This window comes from Neoarius graeffei, chromosome 2 (assembly GCF_027579695.1).
Source record: "Neoarius graeffei isolate fNeoGra1 chromosome 2, fNeoGra1.pri, whole genome shotgun sequence".
NCBI classification, from domain to species: Eukaryota; Metazoa; Chordata; class Actinopteri; order Siluriformes; family Ariidae; genus Neoarius; species Neoarius graeffei.
In genome coordinates this window covers 99,144,726-99,166,801 of record NC_083570.1, presented here as the reverse complement: position 1 = coordinate 99,166,801, position 22,076 = coordinate 99,144,726, and the positions used below count along the sequence as shown (strand labels likewise).

The following is a 22,076-nucleotide window of genomic DNA, read 5'->3' as shown; positions in this document are numbered from 1 at the left end:
AAACTAAGCACTGGCCCCGAACCAGCCCTGGAACTGCTTTGGTGGAAAAGGGGCATCTATTCACTGCTTCAGAGAGGAATTTCACAAGCGTGTGATGAGTAAAGATGTTCTTCGACTGTGCTGTTTGGTTCACGCAGAGATAAATGACCTGCGCACTGCAATTGGTCAAAAAGCTTGGCGCTCATTTGGTCATCATGCGTCGTCGATTTTTATTGGTCACAAGCACGTGCTCATTGTTTACACTCATCGGGGTTGGATTTTGGCAAACGGATGGATGTGTACAAAAGGCCATTTATGACAAATACGTTCATCGCCGATGGACTGTATTCAATGCGGGAACCCTGAAGCTGCAACTCGGGCTGGAGTCTGACGTTACTCCGTGCGGAGAACGTCATAACGCCATGTGACCTGACTGACCTGCCCAAGCATTAAAAGAACCATTTAACCACGATGGATTTTTCCCCCCTCAGTCGACCTTAACTGGGCCACATATACTCTTAAGATGACTCCCGCAAAACATCCTGGGTCATCTTTCCAAAACTTCTCCAGGCCTGGAAATCGCTAGTGATTAACTGCTATCCGTTTCCTTTTGAGAGGACGCTGGGGATGTTTGGGCTACCACTTCTCACCAGACCTTTTCTTTCTTTCCGTCTGTCCATTTTAACGATATTCTGCTGATTTCGGCTCCCTGTCCACCGGTTGTGAAGCAGCTCCAGACCCAGTCTTGAACATGGGGTTTCCCCAGGCCTTGGTCCACCATTACCCCTTTTCCACCAAATCAGTTCCAGCTGGTGCTGGTTCACAACTCGTTCAACTTGCGAGCCAGCTGAGAACCAGTTTGCTTTTCCATAGCTCGCGGTGCTAAGGGGAGCCACGTTATTACGTCATTGTATACGTCAGTTACGTCGCTGTGTTTGCATAAACCTTGGCGCGAACGTCGAAGCAACAACAACACGGAGAAGCAGCAGCAGCAACAATAACAATGGATGACTTCGCGTTTGTACAGCTGCTGCTTCTCGTCGCTTAAAAATGGCGGCCTTTTGCGGTCTTGCTATTGTTGTCGGTCTTAACAACTCGCCCCCCCCCCCTTTTCCAAACAAAGTATTGCACAAAAACGAGTTTAAATGATGATTACTGCCTACACACTTTCCTGATTGGTATCAAAAAAAAAAAAAAAAAAAAACTTCCGGCTTGATTACGTCAGCATTCGAAAGAGATCTTGGTCTTCTGACAACGTTGGCAGATGTTGGTCGCTTTGATTTCCGCTGTACGTTTTACTTCCATCCTATGATGTCTCGTACAGGTCTCAATGAATCTCGTTTAAGGCCGTTGCTTTGACATATGGACTGAACTTGCTATAGCAGTGACAAAATAGCGATCAAAAATGCATTCCGATAGTTAATAAAATGAGATAGAATTTTGATTTTAAAAAAAATTTGCTTTCAGTTCTCCTTTAAAGTGCATATTCTGGACCAATTTCTTTTTTATATATATATATATATATATATATATATATATATATATATATATATATATATGAAAGCATGTCCCTTTACACACTCATCCAGAAGGGTAATTTTGCACAAGGCCATCTGTCTACAACAGAGGGGGGGGGAAAAAAAAATAAAAAAATACATCTGGAAAAATCCCAAGGGCGTCTGGAGCCAGATTCATGACATCACCTGCGGATCCGCCAGCAGGCTGCGAGAGCTTTGCATGGGTTTAGTGCACACCAAGTTTAGCAGTGAGCGATTTTGCACTGAAATATGGAATTGTCGCCTGAGCTAAATCCATGGATTCCTGTATCAATGCTCATCTATCTATTGTTACATAATAGCAATTCGAAAAAATATGATTTATGTATTTATATATTTCATTTAGAAGAGTACTGGCTACTGTAGGAGAGAGATTTCATAAGCTACACACACGGAATCGGCTAAGCAGGGCTGTATATACTTTTAATGTGTGACAGGTCCCAAGATCTCAAGCCCTGACACGCAGATCCCTTGATACATGTGAAGTAAGCGTATTAATCGCCCAGCGCTGTCGTGTTGTTTACTTTTGTGTGTGTCAATAAATAATATCCGTGTACCACACAAACACCTAATTTAGAGTGCAGTCTCTCTTATTTCTTACACTGGCAACAGTCAACTTGTGAATCACCGATTTTCTTGGTCTTTTTCTCGGCTCTGCTTTGGTCCTTGGCTTCCGGGTGCCTCGCACGAAGCGCTCCCGTTTCTCTCTCATTGTCTGGTCTTTTGGGAAACGATGAGTACTAACCCCATCAAGATTGGTGTTGCTACACCCTCCTATGATACATCTGTTAACCATTTTAATAATTACGCGATAACGTTGAAGAAATTTGCAGAAAACCACCAGGTCGTAAACAAACCAGCGCTGACGTAGGATTCAGAGGGAGGCGTCCCGCACGCGACGTCACGAAAATCAATGTTTGCCGGGAAATCCAAATGCCAAGTTTTTTCAGAGGCGGACCAATTCACCTCAAATGGCTCGATTTCAACTGAATTTTTCTGGTATTGCGCAAGGTAAAAAAAAAAAAAAAAAAAAAAAATGCACAAAATGTGACCGATATTTGACCAAAGTTTAATATAAAATAGGAGAATTACACTGATCTCGCTCCTGAATTTAGCCGTGATATGCACTTTAAACTAATTAGCCTATTCAGTCTATCTGCACTCTCTCGATATTGCTTTACTGAACAAAAAGTAATCCGTTCTGTGGGTGGAAAGTCGGGAAAGGGGTCGGAACCGACCCTCTGGGAGTCGGTACAGATGTAATCAGCGTACCTTTGGAGATGGTGAGCGCAGGAGACCACTGAGACCGTAGAATATCCAGACAGATGCTGCCATTGCTGTTGATATTTGGGTGGTAAATTCTTGTGGTGAACGCAACCTACGAGGCACAGCAGGGAACAAACAAAACCACAAAACCAGGGATGAGAATGGGACATTTAAAAACACTGAAATGTCTGCCAACTTTCCCATATTATATATATACACATATATACACACATACACACACACACATACATATACACACACTATATTAGTGCTGTCAAGCGATTAAAATATTTAATCACGATTAATGTCGCGACTGTCATAGTTAACTCGCGATTAATCGCAATTTAATCGCACATTTTTGTCACATAAAAAACCATTGTAATTCTCTTATCAGCATAAAAAAGTGAATGGGCTTGCTTTGTACCAATGTTTTTTTTTTATTGCAAAGCATAACACGTCTTGACACAGCCACTGCAAAGTGAAACCTAAGCCGAGCACCGGCGCGGGGCTAGCAAGAGAACTATGAGTGAAATGATCTACTGTTTGAGTTAGTCTACAACTAAAGAGAGATAGGTTACACAGTGACGGTTGGCTTGACATGCTTGATTATAAATATAATAGTGTACTTTATACAAGTTGTTCGTTGATAAATATTGCATTGAATCTGATCTTTACTGTTTCAGCTCACTTAACACATTTTGTACTTTTACACTTTCTGCCTGTTGATGCGTCGCGCTGTCCAATCAGAGGCGGCCAAATTTGCATATTACAGGAAGGATTTCTGGGATAGCATTGAGTTTACAGTTCAGAGGGATCTGGCTTCTTTAGACGCTGTCTTCTTAAAACTGAATAAATATTTAAAAAGAGCCAAATGAGCCAGTCTTTTGAACGGCTCTTTTCAAAGAACGGATCACAAAGATGCGAATCCCGTCAAAGAGCCATAAATCCCATCTCTACTAGCGCGCCCTGCCCGCGCTGGTTCTTGGGGGGGGGCAGAGGACTTTGGCTGTGCGGGGCGTGGCATTACAGTCTAGCTGCTATTGGTTTTCTAACCAAAGTCTCTGTTCCAAGTTCCTGGCAGTTTCAAAAGCTTATGAAAAACCTACATCATGCCACAGAGCGTTAATCTCGCGATAAAAAAAATTATCGCTGTTAAAATTGAGTCAAGTTAACGCGACATTTTTGATAGCACTAATTTTATATATATATATATATATATATATATATATATATATATATATATATATATATATATGAGAATGTTTTCAAATTCAATGATGGTTTAAAACGTTTATAAACTTTAAGCTAACAAATCCCTACAGATATCTATATCTCTATCATGAGCGATAATGGAGGTAACCGTAACGATATATTAGATTCCTCCTGACTATCTTTGACAATTTAAGTAAAGCGTACCTTTGTGCTTTTTTGTTCTGATGTGCTCCTGGATGTTTCTAGCTCCTCTGTTTCCATAATTGATCATATCTGAGCACAGAATACACAGAACCTTTCCCGGCATGGCCACTTTTCGGATGTGTTCTGTCAGGCACATCGTCACAGTGTGTGTCTGATCTGCACGGTAACGCTACTATCGAGCCATGCCCATCGGAAACAGTTCTTCATCCCGTTCGATTTATCGACTTCCCTGGCACGATCCTCATTTTTGCGCTCCAAAACTTTCGCCATATTGGCGAAGTAACTTTGAAAACTAACCAAAATAACTAGAACTTAAGAAGTGATCAAAACCGTGTACGTATAGCTTGTTTCTCAGTGAATTGTAGACGTGAGATGAAACTAGCGCCAAAACGTTGCCGGAAATCGTCGTGAGTTATCGTTAGCATAAATATTGAAGAAAGCAATGACGATTTCCGTTATCACAGCTGCAACTAATTTTGCGATGGGCGCTGCCGAAAGATCAGCAAGGATCAACACAGGATCAGCAAATTAATTAAAAAATAAAAAGCACCACACACTACAGTCACGGTACCATTCCTAATCCATGCTCTAATCCCAGCAATCGGTCATAATCCATCACAAGTTTTAATCTAGGACGAAACAGACGTTAAAAGAAAGCTGCCTGGTCGGATGACACACGTTGTTGCTTTTCCTGCTTTACTGTTATTTAAATGACGACATGTTGAAAACCATTTCCTCATACTGGCATGACCGATATTCAGTACACCATTTCCTACACACCACACACACACAAGGCAGCAAGAAAAGACACTGACCTTTGGCGGTTTGAAGGGGTAATCTGTGGGGAAGTGAATGGTCAAGAAGAACACGCCTCCCTGATAAGGACTGTCGTTCTGTAAAGGGGGGAATTTTTTTTTTTAACTACACATACATACACACATTATCCATTGTGAACGATGTGATGATCACAGTAATGCAGAAAACAGGGAAACAAAATACTTACTGGTCCCATTATTGTGGCCTGCCAGTGAAACACTGCAAGACACAAACGACAGGAAGGTGAAGTCAAAAGAGTGTTCATTCAAACGCATTTTTCATAACTAAGGCCATTATTATTAAAAAATGTTCTGTTTCCGGTCCACCAGCCGAGTGAGTGCCGTTTGTGCGGTTTAAATTTTTTTTAACGCCGGTTTTTCGACACTTTTTTTCAGGTTCATAAATCTAAAATCGAACTTGACATTTACGCATTCCGCGCGGAATATAGAATCGAATCAGCTCTGCGCATGCAGCACAAAAAAACGGCAGCCACCATGAAGGAAGGAGATCCAGAGTTTTCAAACATTTGCTTAAGTGTGAAATCGCAAAATGGTATTCTAGCGAACAACAAAATAGTAAAGATTCAGAAAAACAAATCATTCAGTGATCATTTCAATAGTGTAATTTAGGGATGGCGAAAACTAAAATCTTGACCGACCACCGAGCCTCATTAGCCGGTTAAAGTCGGTTAACCTAGGAGTTTAAACAGGGATGCAAACAGCGCGCCTTTTTCATGGCTCGTGCAGATCCGATTTTTTTTTTTGGGGGGGGGGGGGGGGGGGGGGTCATTGGAGTGTCTGAATAATTTCATCAGAGTAAATTCTGTATTAAAATTACTACATAAGCAAATGCCGTTACAGTCCATGAAAAAGCCGTGAAAAAGTCGGCATCTGCGCCTTTAGTTTGTGTGGAGAGATCTGATCTGCAGTAACATGCATTGTTGGCTACAGACCGAAACATACTTTCAGAATGCACTGGCCAAGGCAGGACTAAACTCCATGTGCCTTCTAATAATAATTAAAAAAAAAAAACAATAGTAATTTGTAAGCTAAAAAGCCTGTGTCTATACTTTTCTTTCGCCGAGTGGCAGCCAATGTTGCCAGATATTGCTGACGTTTTCCAGCCCAAAATATGTTCAAAACCCGCCAAAATCCACTTAAAACCGCCAAATCTGGCAACACTGGTGGCAGCTGTGTTCAACTGGGGCGGGACATGACTGAATGGGTGCTTCTGATTTGTCAGCTGTCGTCCTTACACCGCATGGCACGCCCCAAGTGTTTACAAACACAGAATTCCAGGTTCTCCGCTCCAAAACGATTGTTTTTTTTTTTTTCACCGACAACCAAAAAAAAAATTAACTGGTTAACGTTGATTCGGTCAACCACCGGTCAAACGGTCATCGGTTAACATCCCTAGTGTAATTTCATCCGAACTAGGCCTAACGGTCGATTTAGAACTACAAAAAGTCCATGTGTCGGACCATCGCAAACCGGTACTGGAAAATTCGTTTGATCTTGATCCATCCGAGACGTTACAAACAGCTTTTGAGTTTTGTTATGCGAAATTCATTACCTACTTTGTTAATGACCCTGACAGATCTGTAGGAGAACCTAATAGATCTATTCAAAATGAGAACGGAACCGAACAAAAAAAAACGTTTACGGAACTAATGCAGGTTGGCTGGACAGAATTAAAAACTGTCTGTAGCAAATAAAGTTTTTGTACAAGTTTCAGTTGATTAAACTGTCATTTTATTAAACGTGTCTGCTTTTGTAATAAAGTACTGAAAGAAAAAGCAAACAGCATTGCGATTTCTTATCCAAAAATATATTAAGGTGCATCAGTTGCCCCCTAAAAATGAAAAGTTCCTCCGATCATGATGCATTTTTGTTTTGATGTTCCTTTTGGTAAGAAAACACACTGGGTGAAATATTTTGACAAAATTCAAAAAAGTTTAATGGTGGCACCAGGAGCTCAAAGTTATGGAAAAAGCTGCTATTTTATGACTTTTATAACAAAATTTTGATCACTTTTCATGAAACATTATGGCACCTTATAGAGTATACCAAATATCTTAGATACACATTTTTAGCACATATTCTAAATCTATTATCAAGCACAGTTTGAGTTTTAGCTGTTCATTGAATCATTGTTCAACTACTTTTAAACAATACAAACGTATTATGAATCACATTAATGCTTCTCAGGGCCCGTTTACACGAGGACGTGGTCAGGTAAAAACAACTATTTTATCGGAAGTGCCTTTCGTCTACACGGGGACGGCGTTTCCGAGGCTGAAAAATGGAAAAAAATGAAAATGCCTTCCAGAGTGGATAAGTTAAAAACGGCCCCCGTTGCATATCCGTCTAAACTACCCAATACGTGAAACTCTGCTCGGATCTGCTCACGTCGGGTACGCGTTTACGTCATACATATGTCATATACTGTACATGCCAGCCCGGGAAGTAGGAAAGTAAGTAAAAAAGTAAGAGCATGTCTGATTACATCGACCCGACAGACCTTCAAGCTGCTCTGGCAGCTTTAATAAACGTCCAGGAGTCCTTCGAACATCTATACCGAATCTGCACATACACCGTTAATGAACAGAGGCGGGTATAGTATGCGCTTACTTTCTTACTTACCATAGCCAGAGTAGTCAAAGTTTTCGCGGTGCAGATCAGACAAGACGGAAGACGTTGCGCATGCGTGCAGACATAGCGGAGGTCTTTCACAGCGCCACCTAGCCGCCTGGCATGCACATCCAATTGAATTCCACACATTTATGCGTCACCGTATAGACGCAGATTTCCTCCTTGAAAACGGTCGTGTAGACGCGGAAAAAAGTGAGAACGAAAACGGACTTTCGCGCTTTTGTTTCAGACCGTCCCCGTGTAAAGTGGGCCTCAATCCCTTGCAAAGGTTCTTAACATGATCTCTGGGTCACAAGTAGGGATGTCCCGATCAGGCGTTTTTGCCCTCCGATCCGATACCGATCATTTGATTGAGTATCTGCCGATACCGAGTCCCGATCCGATACTTCTTATAATCCATAAAAAATAAAGACGAGGAAAGAAACAGATCCAGGATGTTCCTCATTTTTTATTTAACACCTTATTTTAACATCCAACAACTCCGTTAGCAAACAGAGCACTTACGTGAGGCAGTTTGAACAATAAATAAATTTAAAAAAGTAACCTTAAAATACCTGGCAGGAATGTAAACAAATAAAACAAATAAAGTGCCACAGTGCCGGTAATTTGCTTTTAAGAACGCATCTCACAGTGGTATACAGTAATTTCAATTAAGGAAATGAACGTTTTTCTTGATGAAAACAAGCATTTCTACCCTTTCAGGTTTGAGCCCGTTTCTTTTGTCATCCAACGGGGAAAAAAAAAAAAAAAAAAAAGATCTCATGCTTTGCTTTCCGCTTCGAACTGCTTCCGTGTTCAACTTTGCCGGCAACAGGCAGCCAATAACCAATAGCGTCTCCGCTACAAAGTGATGTCATGCCGCACGCGTTGATGTTGCTGTCTTGAGACAAGAGGCCTGGTCTCACTCTGTGCCAACACATAGCTATTGATGTGTTAAAAATGAGAATATATTATATAGATATATATCCGATCCCTGATCAGGAGGCAATGCCCGATTCCGATCGAGTCTGAAACCATGTGATCGGGCCCGATTTCCGATCACATGATCGGATCGGGACATCCCTAGTCACAAGAAAACAATAAATGGAGTCCAACATTGTGATTCAAACCTTACGCGAAAACATAAAATAAGCGTTTTTTGGCAAAAAACGAACCTCATGGTGCCACCATTAAACTTTTGAATATGGTCAAAAAATTTTACAGGATGTCTTTATTGGTGAAAAGGAACACCCAAACAAAAATGCAGATTTTATGAAAGTGAGGGCAACTGATGCACCCTAATATTAAAAAAAAAAAAAAATCCCTCCCTCCCTACTGAAAATTTTTTTGCTCACCCGGTGGACAGGAAACGGATTTTTTTTTTTTTAAGGATGGCCTAACACATCGGTATACATTTAAAAAAAAAAAAAAAAAAAGGAGTCACGACTGAGAACTCGGTGCTGTGAGCAAACCTGAATGCCAAGGATGCGTCAGGAAACTATGACCCATCAGTCATGGCATAGCATTCGTGCCTCATTCATACCTTTTCACACCGAACAAGAAACTAAGATAAGATGATGTAACATGGTAAGGGAATTGCTTTCATAGTGTGAAACTGTCACGAGCTGCCATTATTATTAAATCGAAAGTAGTCAGAAAGAAAAGAGGGCCAGAGCTGGACATTGTAGGATATTGGGATATCACGCTGAACCACGTCCAGTCTGGGTGGGAAGCTTCGCCTGCCTCGTGATTCAATTCGACTCGTGAGGTTACGAGTCGATTTCAAAAACGACTCCTGAGATGTACCTCGATTTACACAAGCAAACTGATGTACCTCAGCTCCAAAGTGTGTAGAACAGGACAAGGAAAACTAATTAAATTAATAAAGAGCCACCCTCCCCCCCCTTTCCATGCAACTAAGATCCTTCCCGATACACACTACAAAAGATTCACCAATCTTCTATGGTCCATCAGCTGTGTGACAACTTTAACAGGTACAACAGGTTTCTCTCCCTCCATCTCCCTCTTTTTTTTTTTTATCATCACCCATCATCAACGACTGATATCCCGCCCCTGTCGAGCACATACTGAAACCTGTTGGTGCTAGTATCGGAGCAGCTGTGCGCATGCCGAAGTCATAACGCACCAGACAAGGCCGGAACTCCAGTGACACTATTTTTATATAATCTTTAAATATTAGCACTTTTTTTTCCCCCCAGCACACTTCATTCACATTCATCTCCGATAAGGTTAACGTTAACTGACTGGTACTTACTGTCATCCCCTACTGGTCCTGCTGAGCACTGGGCAGGGGGGTCACGGCCCAAATCATGCAGCTCCTTTAAAACACAAACACACAATTTATACACAGCTCATACATATTAAAAGGGGGATACAGCAAAGATGCTATGATATTTAAAAAGAGTCCAAAGTTTGGGGTGTGTCTGTAAAGAATTTACGAGTTCCCATTCGGAAATTTCAACTACACCACCACCAAATTCAGATTCCCTCATCTACCCCAAAAGCTGTAGTAATATCCAGCGTATTAGCGCTTTTGTCTTACAACCCCGATTCCAAAAAAGTTGGGACAAAGTACAAATTGTAAATAAAAACGGAATGCAATAATTTATAAATCTCAAAAACTGATGTCGTATTCACAATAGAACATAGACAACATATCAAATGTCGAAAGTGAGACATTTTGAAATTTCATGCCAAATATTGGCTCATTTGAAATTTCATGACAGCAACACATCTCAAAAAAGTTGGGACAGGGGCAATAAGAGGCTGGAAAAGTTAAAGGTACAAAAAAGGAACAGCTGGAGGACCAAATTGCAACTCATTAGGTCAATTGGCAATAGGTCATTAACATGACTGGGTATAAAAAGAGCATCTTGGAGTGGCAGCGGCTCTCAGAAGTAAAGATGGGAAGAGGATCACCAATCCCCCTAATTCTGCGCCGACAAATAGTGGAGCAATATCAGAAAGGAGTTCCACAGTGTAAAATTGCAAAGAGTTTGAACACATCATCATCTACAGTGCATAATATCATCAAAAGATTCAGAGAATCTGGAAGAATCTCTGTGCGTAAGGGTCAAGGCCGGAAAACCATACTGGGTGCCTGTGATCTTCGGGCCCTTAGACGGCACTGCATCACATACAGGCATGCTTCTGTATTGGAAATCACAAAATGGGCTCAGGAATATTTCCAGAGAACATTATCTGTGAACACAATTCACCGTGCCATCCGCCGCTGCCAGCTAAAACTCTATAGTTCAAAGAAGAAGCCGTATCTAAACATGATCCAGAAGCGCAGACGTCTTCTCTGGGCCAAGGCTCATTTAAAATGGACTGTGGCCAAGTGGAAAACTGTTCTGTGGTCAGACGAATCAAAATTTGAAGTTCTTTATGGAAATCAGGGACGCCGTGTCATTCGGACTAAAGAGGAGAAGGATGACCCAAGTTGTTATCGGCGCTCAGTTCAGAAGCCTGCATCTCTGATGGTATGGGGTTGCATTAGTGCGTGTGGCATGGGCAGCTTACACATCTGGAAAGACACCATCAATGCTGAAAGGTATATCCAGGTTCTAGAGCAACATATGCTCCCATCCAGACGACGTCTCTTTCAGGGAAGACCTTGCATTTTCCAACATGACAATGCCAAACCACATACTGCATCAATTACAGCATCATGGCTGCGTAGAAGGGTCCGGGTACTGAACTGGCCAGCCTGCAGTCCAGATCTTTCACCCATAGAAAACATTTGGCGCATCATAAGACGGAAGATACGACAAAAAAGACCTAAGACAGTTGAACAACTAGAATCCTACATTAGACAAGAATGGGTTAACATTCCTATCCCTAAACTTGAGCAACTTGTCTCCTCAGTCCCCAGACGTTTACAGACTGTTGTAAAGAGAAAAGGGGATGTCTCACAGTGGTAAACATGGCCCTGTCCCAACTTTTTTGAGATGTGTTGTCATGAAATTTAAAATCACCTAATTTTTCTCTTTAAATGATACATTTTCTCAGTTTAAACATTTGATGTGTCATCCATGTTCTATTCTAAATAAAATATGGAATTTTGAAACTTCCACATCATTGCATTCCGTTTATTTACAATTTGTACTTTGTCCCAACTTTTTTGCAATCAGGGTTGTATGTGTGTCTCGTTAGATCACTTGTATATACAGTATTATACATACGGGCCACTTTTTCCACAGAATAAAAACGCGTATTCTATTCCCGTCTAGCGGGTTTATTGATGGCATGCAATATTGTCATTGTATCCCTTGTCCTCCATGTATTATGCCGCTCTATCCAATGTAGAATGAGCATGCAATATTATAATATTACATGTTGTCAAGACAACACAACGTCACACGCGAAGATCCAATGACAACTTTTCTGCTGCGCATGCGCACAATCATTTCTTTGTCGGCCAGGAAAGAGACAAGACGGGGTTAATTCAGTGCTCGGATTAAGCAGTGAATAAATGAACGGAAACTAAAGACGTGCTGAACACCTGAAAGTCTACCAAAATTTCATCATATATTCTTCACGCATATTTACAAGGGGGGGAACAAACAAACAGACCAACGGACATCAAAAAACTGGAAGAGACACACATTGGAGATGCAAAACTATCACACTAGCGAGTGACTGACAGTTTGTACACACACATGGCCGCGAGGTTTGCTTCATTAAAAGGCGGAAGATTTAAAAGAGAAAGACGCGCTGAACACCCGAAAGGCTACCAACACTTCACTAGATATTCTTCACGCATATTTACAAGAGAAAAACATACCAACGGACATCGACAAACTGGAAAAGAGAGCAATAATGGAAATATTGTCAAAGTTCTACTTGGAGGTGAGGAAAAGTGACGGGTGACGGAGACTTTTACAAGAGGACTTCACTCAGCAAAGCCCTTTTGTTTTGAACAACGGCAATGGAACAACTAACTAAGACCAAAAGTAACTCTGAACTTGAACTGTCGACCTGGATATAGCTTGTATACAAGTTGGGTTGTTGTTCAGGCTTTTTGGACTTCTACCATTTTTCTTGTTAGAACTTTGACTTTGTACAGTACATTGGATCGACAGAACACTGAATTACATTTGATCAGAATCAGTATTGGTAAGTTGCCGCCCTGTTCTTAACTTTTTGTAAAATCTATAATTGTTCCATCGAATGTGTACACTACCGTTCAAAAGTTTGGGGTCACTTTGAAATGTGCTTATTTTTGAAAGAAAAGCACTGTTCTTTTCAATGAAGATCACTTTAAACTAATCAGAAATCCACTCTATACATTGCTAATGTGGTAAATGACTATTCTAGCTGCAAATGTCTGGTTTTTGGTGCAATATCTCCATAGGTGTATAGAGGCCCATTTCCAGCAACTCTCACTCCAGTGTTCTAATGGTACAATGTGTTTGCTCATTGCCTCAGAAGGCTAATGGATGATTAGAAAAACCTTGTACAATCATGTTAGCACAGCTGAAAACAGTTTAGGCCAAATTAAAAAAAAAAAAAAAAAAAAAAAAAAGTGTTTCCGGTAACCCGACCGATCGAGAATTTCCGCGTCGAAATTGCCGACCGTAAAGTTTTTATTACAAATTTCCCTCGATATTTTAGTGTAAGCGGCGTTAGTCTGTCATAATTTTTTGTTTCAACGCATTCGTTGTGAAAGAAACGATAAAGTAAAATGTTTCGCCACTTCTATCAGTCCTCCTGCATAAACATGGAAGCGCACTTGTATACCGAAGGAGGAAGGAAAACTGAGCCGAGCCGCCATTTTGAATCCTCATTCAAGGCTGTAATGCAAATTGCTTCCTTTTCAGTATACAAGTGCACTTCCATGGCAGGGAAAAAAAACTACATTTTGCCGCCTATGTAGTCCCCTATTTATACAAATAGGAGTCATTCAGGATTCAGCCATGTTTTTGCTTGACCCAAGTTCACCAGTAGGCTAGGCTAGGCCGTCTGCTTTTAATGGAAGTAGCCTAGGGGCAATTCCATGTAAATGTCAACCTCACCATGCAAAAATAAAGCAACATGCAATACATCAAAACCACTCCCAGAGATATCACCTAGGCCTGTACTAAATAAATAAACAAATAAATACATACATAAATATTTTGATCACCTAATACGTCACTGTCAGTCTTTCTTTCTTATAATGTAAAACCCAAGCTAAAATCAACTTTGATCATGTACAATTCTATATTATTGCCACAAGCCACAGAAATGTATGCTAAAATCCACAAAACAGCAAAACAATAGCCATCCTAAATATTATTTAAGAACTTTGATAGTTTTAGCTGATATTTAGAGAGTTTTTCAAAGGGTTATGGTGGTTAAATTGCTGATTTTCTAAACATATGCCATGTCTATTTCAGACGCGTCACATCCATAACGGAATTTCGTCACATCCATAACGCTGACTTTTCCTTCCGAAACTCTGCATGAAATACAAAATATTTTAAACAAAGATTTTTTAATATTCACCTTGGACCCCTCTATCAAACGGATATCTCCATTTCGACATTAGGTTTACGATTTCACAGAGTTTGATAAAAATGTACAGTCACCCAAGAAAAGTGATACTTTTTCTGTCACATCCATAACGCATCTTTTATTGGCGTTTTCTGGCATGCCCTAGATGTACTATGGGAATTGTTCTTGTTCCATCACTTCTCCAGTATGGTACAGCCTTAAAATATGCAACACCTGTTTAAATACCGGGAGACAATAAAACATGCACTGGGTCATTTGTTGCCATTTTGAGTTCAAGTGTCACGTCCATAACGCTGGAATTGCTCCTAGCCTAGGACGTTATTTTCACGTTATTTCTTGATAAGGTGTTTTCACGTTATTACATGAAAATATCATGAAATATCGCTTCCGTAGATCATAACTCGAACTCTCGCGATATTTTTTTTATTCGTTTAAAGATTTAAAACACTTATTTTATTATGATGTGTGGTATAAAGGATTCTGTGCCAAAATACTATTTTGTAAGATGTTTACTTGTGTTAATTTTTTCTAACAAAATAAAAAAAAATAAAATATCCTACCTACTGACCTTATTTTAGTATTTCATGTTACTGGAAACACACTTTTTTTGGCCTTAGCTCTTTAGAGAAGCTATAAAACTGACCTTCCTTTGAGCAGATTGAGTTTCTGGAGCATCACATTTGTGGGGTCGATTAAATGCTCAAAATGGCCAGAAAAATGTCTTGACTAGATTTTCTATTCATTTTACAACTTATGGTGGGAAATAAAAGTGTGACTTTTCATGGAAAACACAAAATTGTCTGGGTGACCCCAAACTTTTGAACGGTAGTGTATGTATAATAATAGCCGTTTATTTTCATGGTCTATCAGATATATTCCATTCAGCTACTCGTCTTCGAGTCGTTCAATATCATTCTAGCTGAATGGAATACATCTGATATACTACTCAACGCCAGCCGATATTATTTACTTATATCCCTCATCAAAAAAAATTCCCGTGCAGGATAAAATAGTTCCACCACTGATTAAGCAATGTATCTCGTGACATCAAAAAAAAAAAGGATATGTGAGGCAGTCATGGTATATCCTGGATATACCATGAACTGAGGTCATAATTTCAAGCTACACGGCCGACTCGAGTCACAACTGTGATGCGCGCAGATCTACGCATCATGATCATGCCTAGCGAAGCAGAGTCAGACCTCTAATATTTTTTCAGCCTTATTTCTAATTCTTTCTAGGTAACGCTTTTAGTCTAAATCAAATACATCATGCAGCAAGAGGCACCGGGAACTCCGGATTCTCTTCAGTGACTGGTGTAGGACTGTTTTCTTCAGAGCCGCACCCCTCAGTCACCTCAGAGAATCCATAATTTCAACCGGAGCCTCTCTGCGCAGGCTATATTTGATTACTATAACACGTTGTTAGAAACCGGTAATGCCAACAACGGCCAACCTGGCTAGAACTGGTAATGCTAACCTCCATCTTCTACTGGGGCGTGGTCAAACCAGCTATGACTTCCGATGTAAACGGAGCACAGCATGACCGTGACCTTAAAGTTAAAATTTGAGCGAAACGTTAAGTTCACACATCTAAATCTCAGAGTTGATATAAACGCACTGTAATAAATCAAAGTGCTCACTTTTAACTTGAAACATTATCACGATCTCATTTTGTTCAAGGAACAACTACAAAGGAAACAGCACGGTATCTCCACCACTTTGGGTTAGCTGATTATGATATTACTGAACACCTCACTGCACCTGTATGCCTTCGATGATGTGCTAATGGTGTTGGTTTAGCCGTGATCTGAGGTCCAAGTGCATTCAGCGTTCATGAAAACAAGGCCTTGGGCATTTCGTACAAAACGCGTGCGCATCAGCACCCTCCACGATCATCAGAACCTCTTGTAAAGATGAGTAAAAAGGCTTTTGGTGAAGTAGCTTCAAGCTCATAATAGTAGCACATGTGCTTTTGTTTATATTTATATATAAAAATAAAAAAAAAATCCACAATTACTTCTTGATAAGGAATTTGTTTTGCTCCAAATAAATTCATTTCAACCAAAGATTGGATTTCTCTTTTTTTTCAGCACGAGATGAAGCGACTTCACCAAAAGGTGGATTTTTTCCCCCTCCCCTAATCTTTTCAAAGGGTGCCAATAATTTTGGAGGGCACTGTACACATAGTTTGAGTTCACTGAGCGTGCACTGATGATTATCTTGGAATAACAACTCCAGCACAGAAACACCGACTTTATATTTAGAGGACTGAACTGTTACCTACACTGACATTGAGACTTCAGTTTTTAAAATGGTTTTTAAAAACAAGAGTTAATATTTAACCGCCTGGTAATCTGGTTTAAATTACAAGCAGGTGATACAGGAAGGAAGGGGGAAAAGAAAAAAAAAAAACTATCAAAACACTACCCATGTTACATAATATGCAACACGATATATGTTTAATAAAAGAACTGCCACAAAAAAAAAAGGCAGCCCTACTACTGGATTTAAAAAAAGAAAAAGAACAAAATTAACATTTTCAGCGATGAAAAAAATGCTGCAAAGGAAGAAGTAGTACAAACCTTTATATAAAAATTTAAAAAGCCCTACTACTGGATTTTTTTTTAAATTGTCAAAATTACATTTCATTTCTAGCTATTAAAAAAATGCTGCAAAGGAAGAAAAAAAGTGCAAACCTGGGTTTTTTTTTAAATATATATATAAAAAAAAGCCCCATTACTGGATTTAAAAAAAAAAAGTCAATTTTACATTTCATTTTTAGCTATTTAAAAAAAATGCTGCAAAGGAAGAAACAGTACAAACTTTTTTTTTTATTTATATATATATAAAAATATAAAAAGCCCTACTACTGGATTTTTTTTGTCAAAATTGCATTTCATTTCTAGCTATTAAAAAAATGCTGCAAAGGAGGAAAAAGTACAAACCTATTTATATATTTAAAAACATTTTTAAAAAAAGCCCTACCACTGGATTTAAAATAAATAACCATGTGCCAAAATTACACTTCTAGCTATTAAAAAAATGCTGCAAGAGTGCAAACCTGTTGTTTTTAATATAAATAATAAAAGCCCTACTACTGGATTAAAAAAAGGCAAAATTACATTTCATTTCTATTTAAAAAAAATGCTGCAAAGGAAGAGTGCAAACCTGTTTTATAAATATAAATAATAAAAAAAGCCCGACTACTGGATTTAAAAAAAAAAAAGGCAAAATTACATTTCATTTCTAACTATTTTAAAAAAATGCTGCAAAGGAAGGAGTGCAAACCTGTCTTTTTATATAAATAAAATAAAAAAAAAGCCCTACTACTGGATTTTTTTTATTTATATATAAAAATTTAAAAAGCCCTACTACTGGATTTATTTAATTTTTTTTTTATTGTCAATTACATTTCATTTCTACCTATTAAAAAAATGCTGCAAAGGGAGAAAAAAGTGCAAACCTGGTTTTTTATATAAATAAAAAAAAGCCCCACTACTAGATTTAAAAAAAAAAAAGTCAAAATTACATTTCATTTTTAGCTATTAAAAAAATGCTGCAAAGGAAGAAAAAGCACAACCCTTTTTATATATAAAAATGTAAAAAGCCCTACTACTGGATTTATTTTTATTTATATATAAAAATGTAAAAAGCCCTACTACTGGATTTATTTTTATTTATATATAAAAATGTAAAAAGCCCTACTACTGGATTTTTTTTTATTTATATATAAAAATGTAAAAAGCCCTACTACTGGATTTATTTTTATTTATATATAAAAATGTAAAAAGCCCTACTACTGGATTTATTTTTATTTATATATAAAAATGTAAAAAGCCCTACTACTGGATTTTTTTTTTATTTATATATAAAAATGTAAAAAGCCCTACTACTGGATTTTTTTTATTTATATATAAAAATGTAAAAAGCCCTACTACTGGATTTTTTTTTTTTTTAATTGTCAAAATTGCATTTAATTTCTAGCTATTAAAAAAAATGCTGCAAAGGAGGAAAAGTACAAACCTGTTTATATATTTAAAAGCATTTTTAAAAAAGCCCTACCACTGGATTTAAAATAAATAAAGTGCCAAAATTACATTTCACTTCTAACTATTTAAAAAATGCTGCAAAAGAAGAAGAGTGCAAACCTGGTTTTTTTAATATTTAAAAAAAAAAAGCCCTACTACTGGATTTAAATTAAAAGTCAAAATTATATTTCATTTCTAACTATTAAAAAAAATGCTGCAAAGGAAGAAAAAAAGTACAAGGAGTGCATCACAACAGCCAACTCTGTTTGCTTAGCCTAAACGTTCCTGAAGATAAAAAGATGAAAAGTAAAAATGAAAGTAGCTAACACCAAGTTCAGCGCTTACTCTCCATCACATGATTTCAGCGTGAACCGGAGTAAAACTGCCTTCTCTGTATCTTAACACTAAGAGCATCTTAACTAGCAGAGAGTGTGTTCATTGCGATGCACACTCGACCATTACCGATGATATTTGCGCTACGATGTTTTTGGGGAAACCCACCCCTGCGCTGTAACACACACCACATCAATTTCATGATAAAATTACAATACGTCATTGGCATCATTACATCTTATTGCCCCCCCCCCCCCCCCCCCCAAAAAAAATCACAATCTTCTGATCTGTTTCAAAACTCTAGTGTTTCAATGCAGAGAAAAAAGAAACATATCCAGATATATACAGTGGTGCTTGAAAGTTTGTGAACTCTTTAAAACTTTCTATAGTTCTGCACAAATTTGACTCAAACCATCAGATTTTAACCCAATTAAACAAATAATACAAGAGTTTATACTCTGTTATTTGTTTATGCAGGAAAATGATCCAATTTTGCACATCACATCACTGAGCGACAAAAGTATGTGAAGCTTTGCTTTCAGTCTCTGCTGTGACCCCTTTGTGCAGCAATAACTGCAGCTAAACGTTTGTGGTATCTGTGGATCGGTCCTGTACATCCGGCAAACCAAGATACCACCACCACGTTTCACAAGCGCGATAAAGCTCTTAGACTGGAACGCAGTGCTTTTCCTTTCTCCAAATATCACGCTTCTCATTAAAACCTAAACCAAATTCTCTCTAATAACCTTCTGGCTTGTCCACGTGATCTTAGCAAACCGTCAAAGGGCAGCAGTTTTTTTCCCCTAATGACCCTGCCACAGACGTCACTGTTCGGATTGTTCCTCGCAGTCAACATAAGAGAGGTGTTTAATTGCTTAGAAGTCACCCTGGATTCCTTGGTGACCTTACGGACTGTCACACACCTTGCGTTATCTTTGTTGGTCGACTCCTAGAGAGATAAACGGTAAGCTTGAACTTCCTCCATCTGTCAGACCGTGGATCAACGGAGTCCAAACTCTTTCGAGATGGTTTTGTAACCTTTTCCGGCTTGATTAACATGAGCAACTCTTTTCTACGGTCGTGCGGTGATGCACTTCCACTTCAATCACACCTGAAATGAAAACACCTGACTAATTTCATTACATTACTTATCCAGAGCGACGTACAACGTACGCACAGCAGCCTGGGGAGCAGTTAGGGCTTGGCTCGAGGACACTAGCCTTTCCTGCTGGTCCAGGGAATCAATCCGGTGACCTTTGGGTCCCAAAGCCGCTTCTCTAACCATTAAGCCATGACTTCCTCCTTCCAATGCACCGCTAACCGTCGGCGTTCACATACTTTTGCAACCCAAAGATACGCAATTTTGGAATGATTTAATGACTGCATGTAATATTTATCTCATCGAGTTCTCTACCTGCTTTTAGGACGTGTGTGAATCTTGTATTTTAGGTCATACTTATTCAGAAAAATAGATAAAGGGCTCACAAACTTTCAAGCACCGCTGTATGTAGAAATAAGGTGATGTCACCCCTAGTTCACACACTGCAGGTGTGACCACACCCAGAGCTCTACCAGTAAAGGCAGAGGCATGACGCAACAATACAGGACGTTTTTATCCTAAAAGTGCTACACTATCAAAAGTACAATACTATAAATGAAATTCTATCTGATCCAAACTCCTTATTAAACGTTCCAACATGGCACTGATGTTTTAGGACGCCTAGAGACGAGTCAAAAGCGCGTATACGCTAACGTGATCCTGACGAACCGAGTTTCGTACACGCTTCGTCGAGCAAACCCACTTTAACACGCAGCGTTTAAAACATCGGTGCTTCAGGAAACTCCGTACTAGCACTAAGGTCACTGTAAACAAATCCACGTCAGTTACCATGTCCTGAGCTTCACTCAGTTGTTAGTGACAATACAGGACACCTGCGTGTCTCAAAACGGGCTCCGTGCCCTTTTTCGGCTGGTGCTCAAAGTTACAACTTTCCGTTACCAAAAGTTATTATAAGGGGTGTTCACACGGCACATATTTGCATCGATGCTGCACCGATGTATTTTGTTGCGATCAGTGATGGGAATAACGGCGTTAGAAATAAACGGCGTTACTTTTTTTAGTAACGAGTAATCTAACTAATTACTTTTTACATCGTTATAACGCCGTTCCCGTTACTTACAATAAAATGCTCTGCGTTACTTTATTAAAGCTGTTCTCATCTGGCACGCTGCTCGTTCAGCCTTTCTTTACTCTGCTTTAGTGTGGGGTGGGGAGACGCGAGACAACGGCATAGTCAGCCAATCAGAGTAGATTTGGACAACATACGTAGGTAGCCTCCGCCTACTGCGCACTCTTTCAATCAGAAGACACAGCGATGGCGAGCGGTCAGCCCAGCACTGCGCTTTCACACTGGAAATACAGCATTACTTTTCATTACTTGAAATAAAAGGCAAAAATGTCTACGTGCAATGCACATTATGTCGAGGAACAAAGCGTTTGTCCTCGTCAGTGGCCAGTAATTAGTAACAATTTTAATAACTACAAAAATATATTAAATTTGATAGATGTCTTCTCACATTGTTCCACAAAAATATTAATGTAGTGTAGATAACGTTACTAACTGGTTCTGTTAAGTGTCCATTTCAGTCATTAAACACATTTACTTTTATTATGATTACACTAATTGATTTTTTTTTTTTTTTTGGGGGGGGGGGGGGGGGGGGACAAAATGTAACGGAATAATTACTTTCCCTGGTAATTAGTTACTTTTATGACAAAGTAACTCCGTTACTAACTCAGTTACTTTTTGGGAAAAGTAACTAGTAACTATAATTACTTTTTGAAAGTAACGTGCCCAACACTGGTTGCGATACATCTTACACCGGTGTAAACAGGGTTTTTTCTAGAAAAATTTAGTATGAGGGCGCTCACCATGGCGAGGGAGCGAAGCGGGGGGGGGGGGGGGGGGGAGATGGTGCCAGTTGTCCCCCCCCCCCGCCGTGCAAAGCCTTTGAAAAATGCTCCAATGGGACATTCTGAGGCTGTCTGAGAGGGAAATTGTAACAAATTGTCTGTCAACATTGAAAAAGAAAGAAGTAATCTTCTTCTGCCCCGGACAGTCTTTGGCTTTCTTCCGCTTCGTGCCGCGGGATGACATCTTTAAACGGCCAAGTGTCAACAAAAACAACTCGCGAACTACTTCTGTCAAAAGCTCCCGCGCCGGTGGGTGAAAGGTCATTCAGTCTCGAGAAATCTCGCTCTACAAGTCAGCTGACCTTGTATGTAACCCATGTCAAATCTCGCGAGAGCAGCCGCGACAACTAAACAACATGGCGCCTCAGTCTGGAAAACGCCAATTCGGATAGTTTTTGCACCGTCTGGCGGTGTATCTACTATGATCGGAATATTTTTGGAGTAATTATAACGTATTTGATGATCAGACACATTGTCACGTGGTGTTGCTGGGATGTTTTCACGGAGTCGGTAAGGGGGCGCACGCCGAGAGTAAGAGGGTGCAGCGCCCCTGTTCC

General features: G+C 39.5%; 1 protein-coding gene across 1 annotated transcript in view; it reads right to left on the bottom strand.

Annotated features, from left to right (window-relative positions):
* The window catches only part of ube2d2 (ubiquitin-conjugating enzyme E2D 2 (UBC4/5 homolog, yeast)), a 54,825-nt gene that overhangs the window by 21,065 nt on the left and 11,684 nt on the right, over positions 1-22,076 (bottom strand). The window contains exons 2-5 of the mRNA XM_060915272.1: positions 9,939-10,002; positions 5,221-5,252; positions 5,033-5,110; positions 2,808-2,913 (exon numbers count right to left, since the gene is read on the bottom strand). Of these exons, the coding sequence (XP_060771255.1) occupies positions 2,808-2,913; positions 5,033-5,110; positions 5,221-5,252; positions 9,939-10,002 (280 nt within the window). The remainder of the gene's footprint in view (positions 1-2,807; positions 2,914-5,032; positions 5,111-5,220; positions 5,253-9,938; positions 10,003-22,076) is intronic.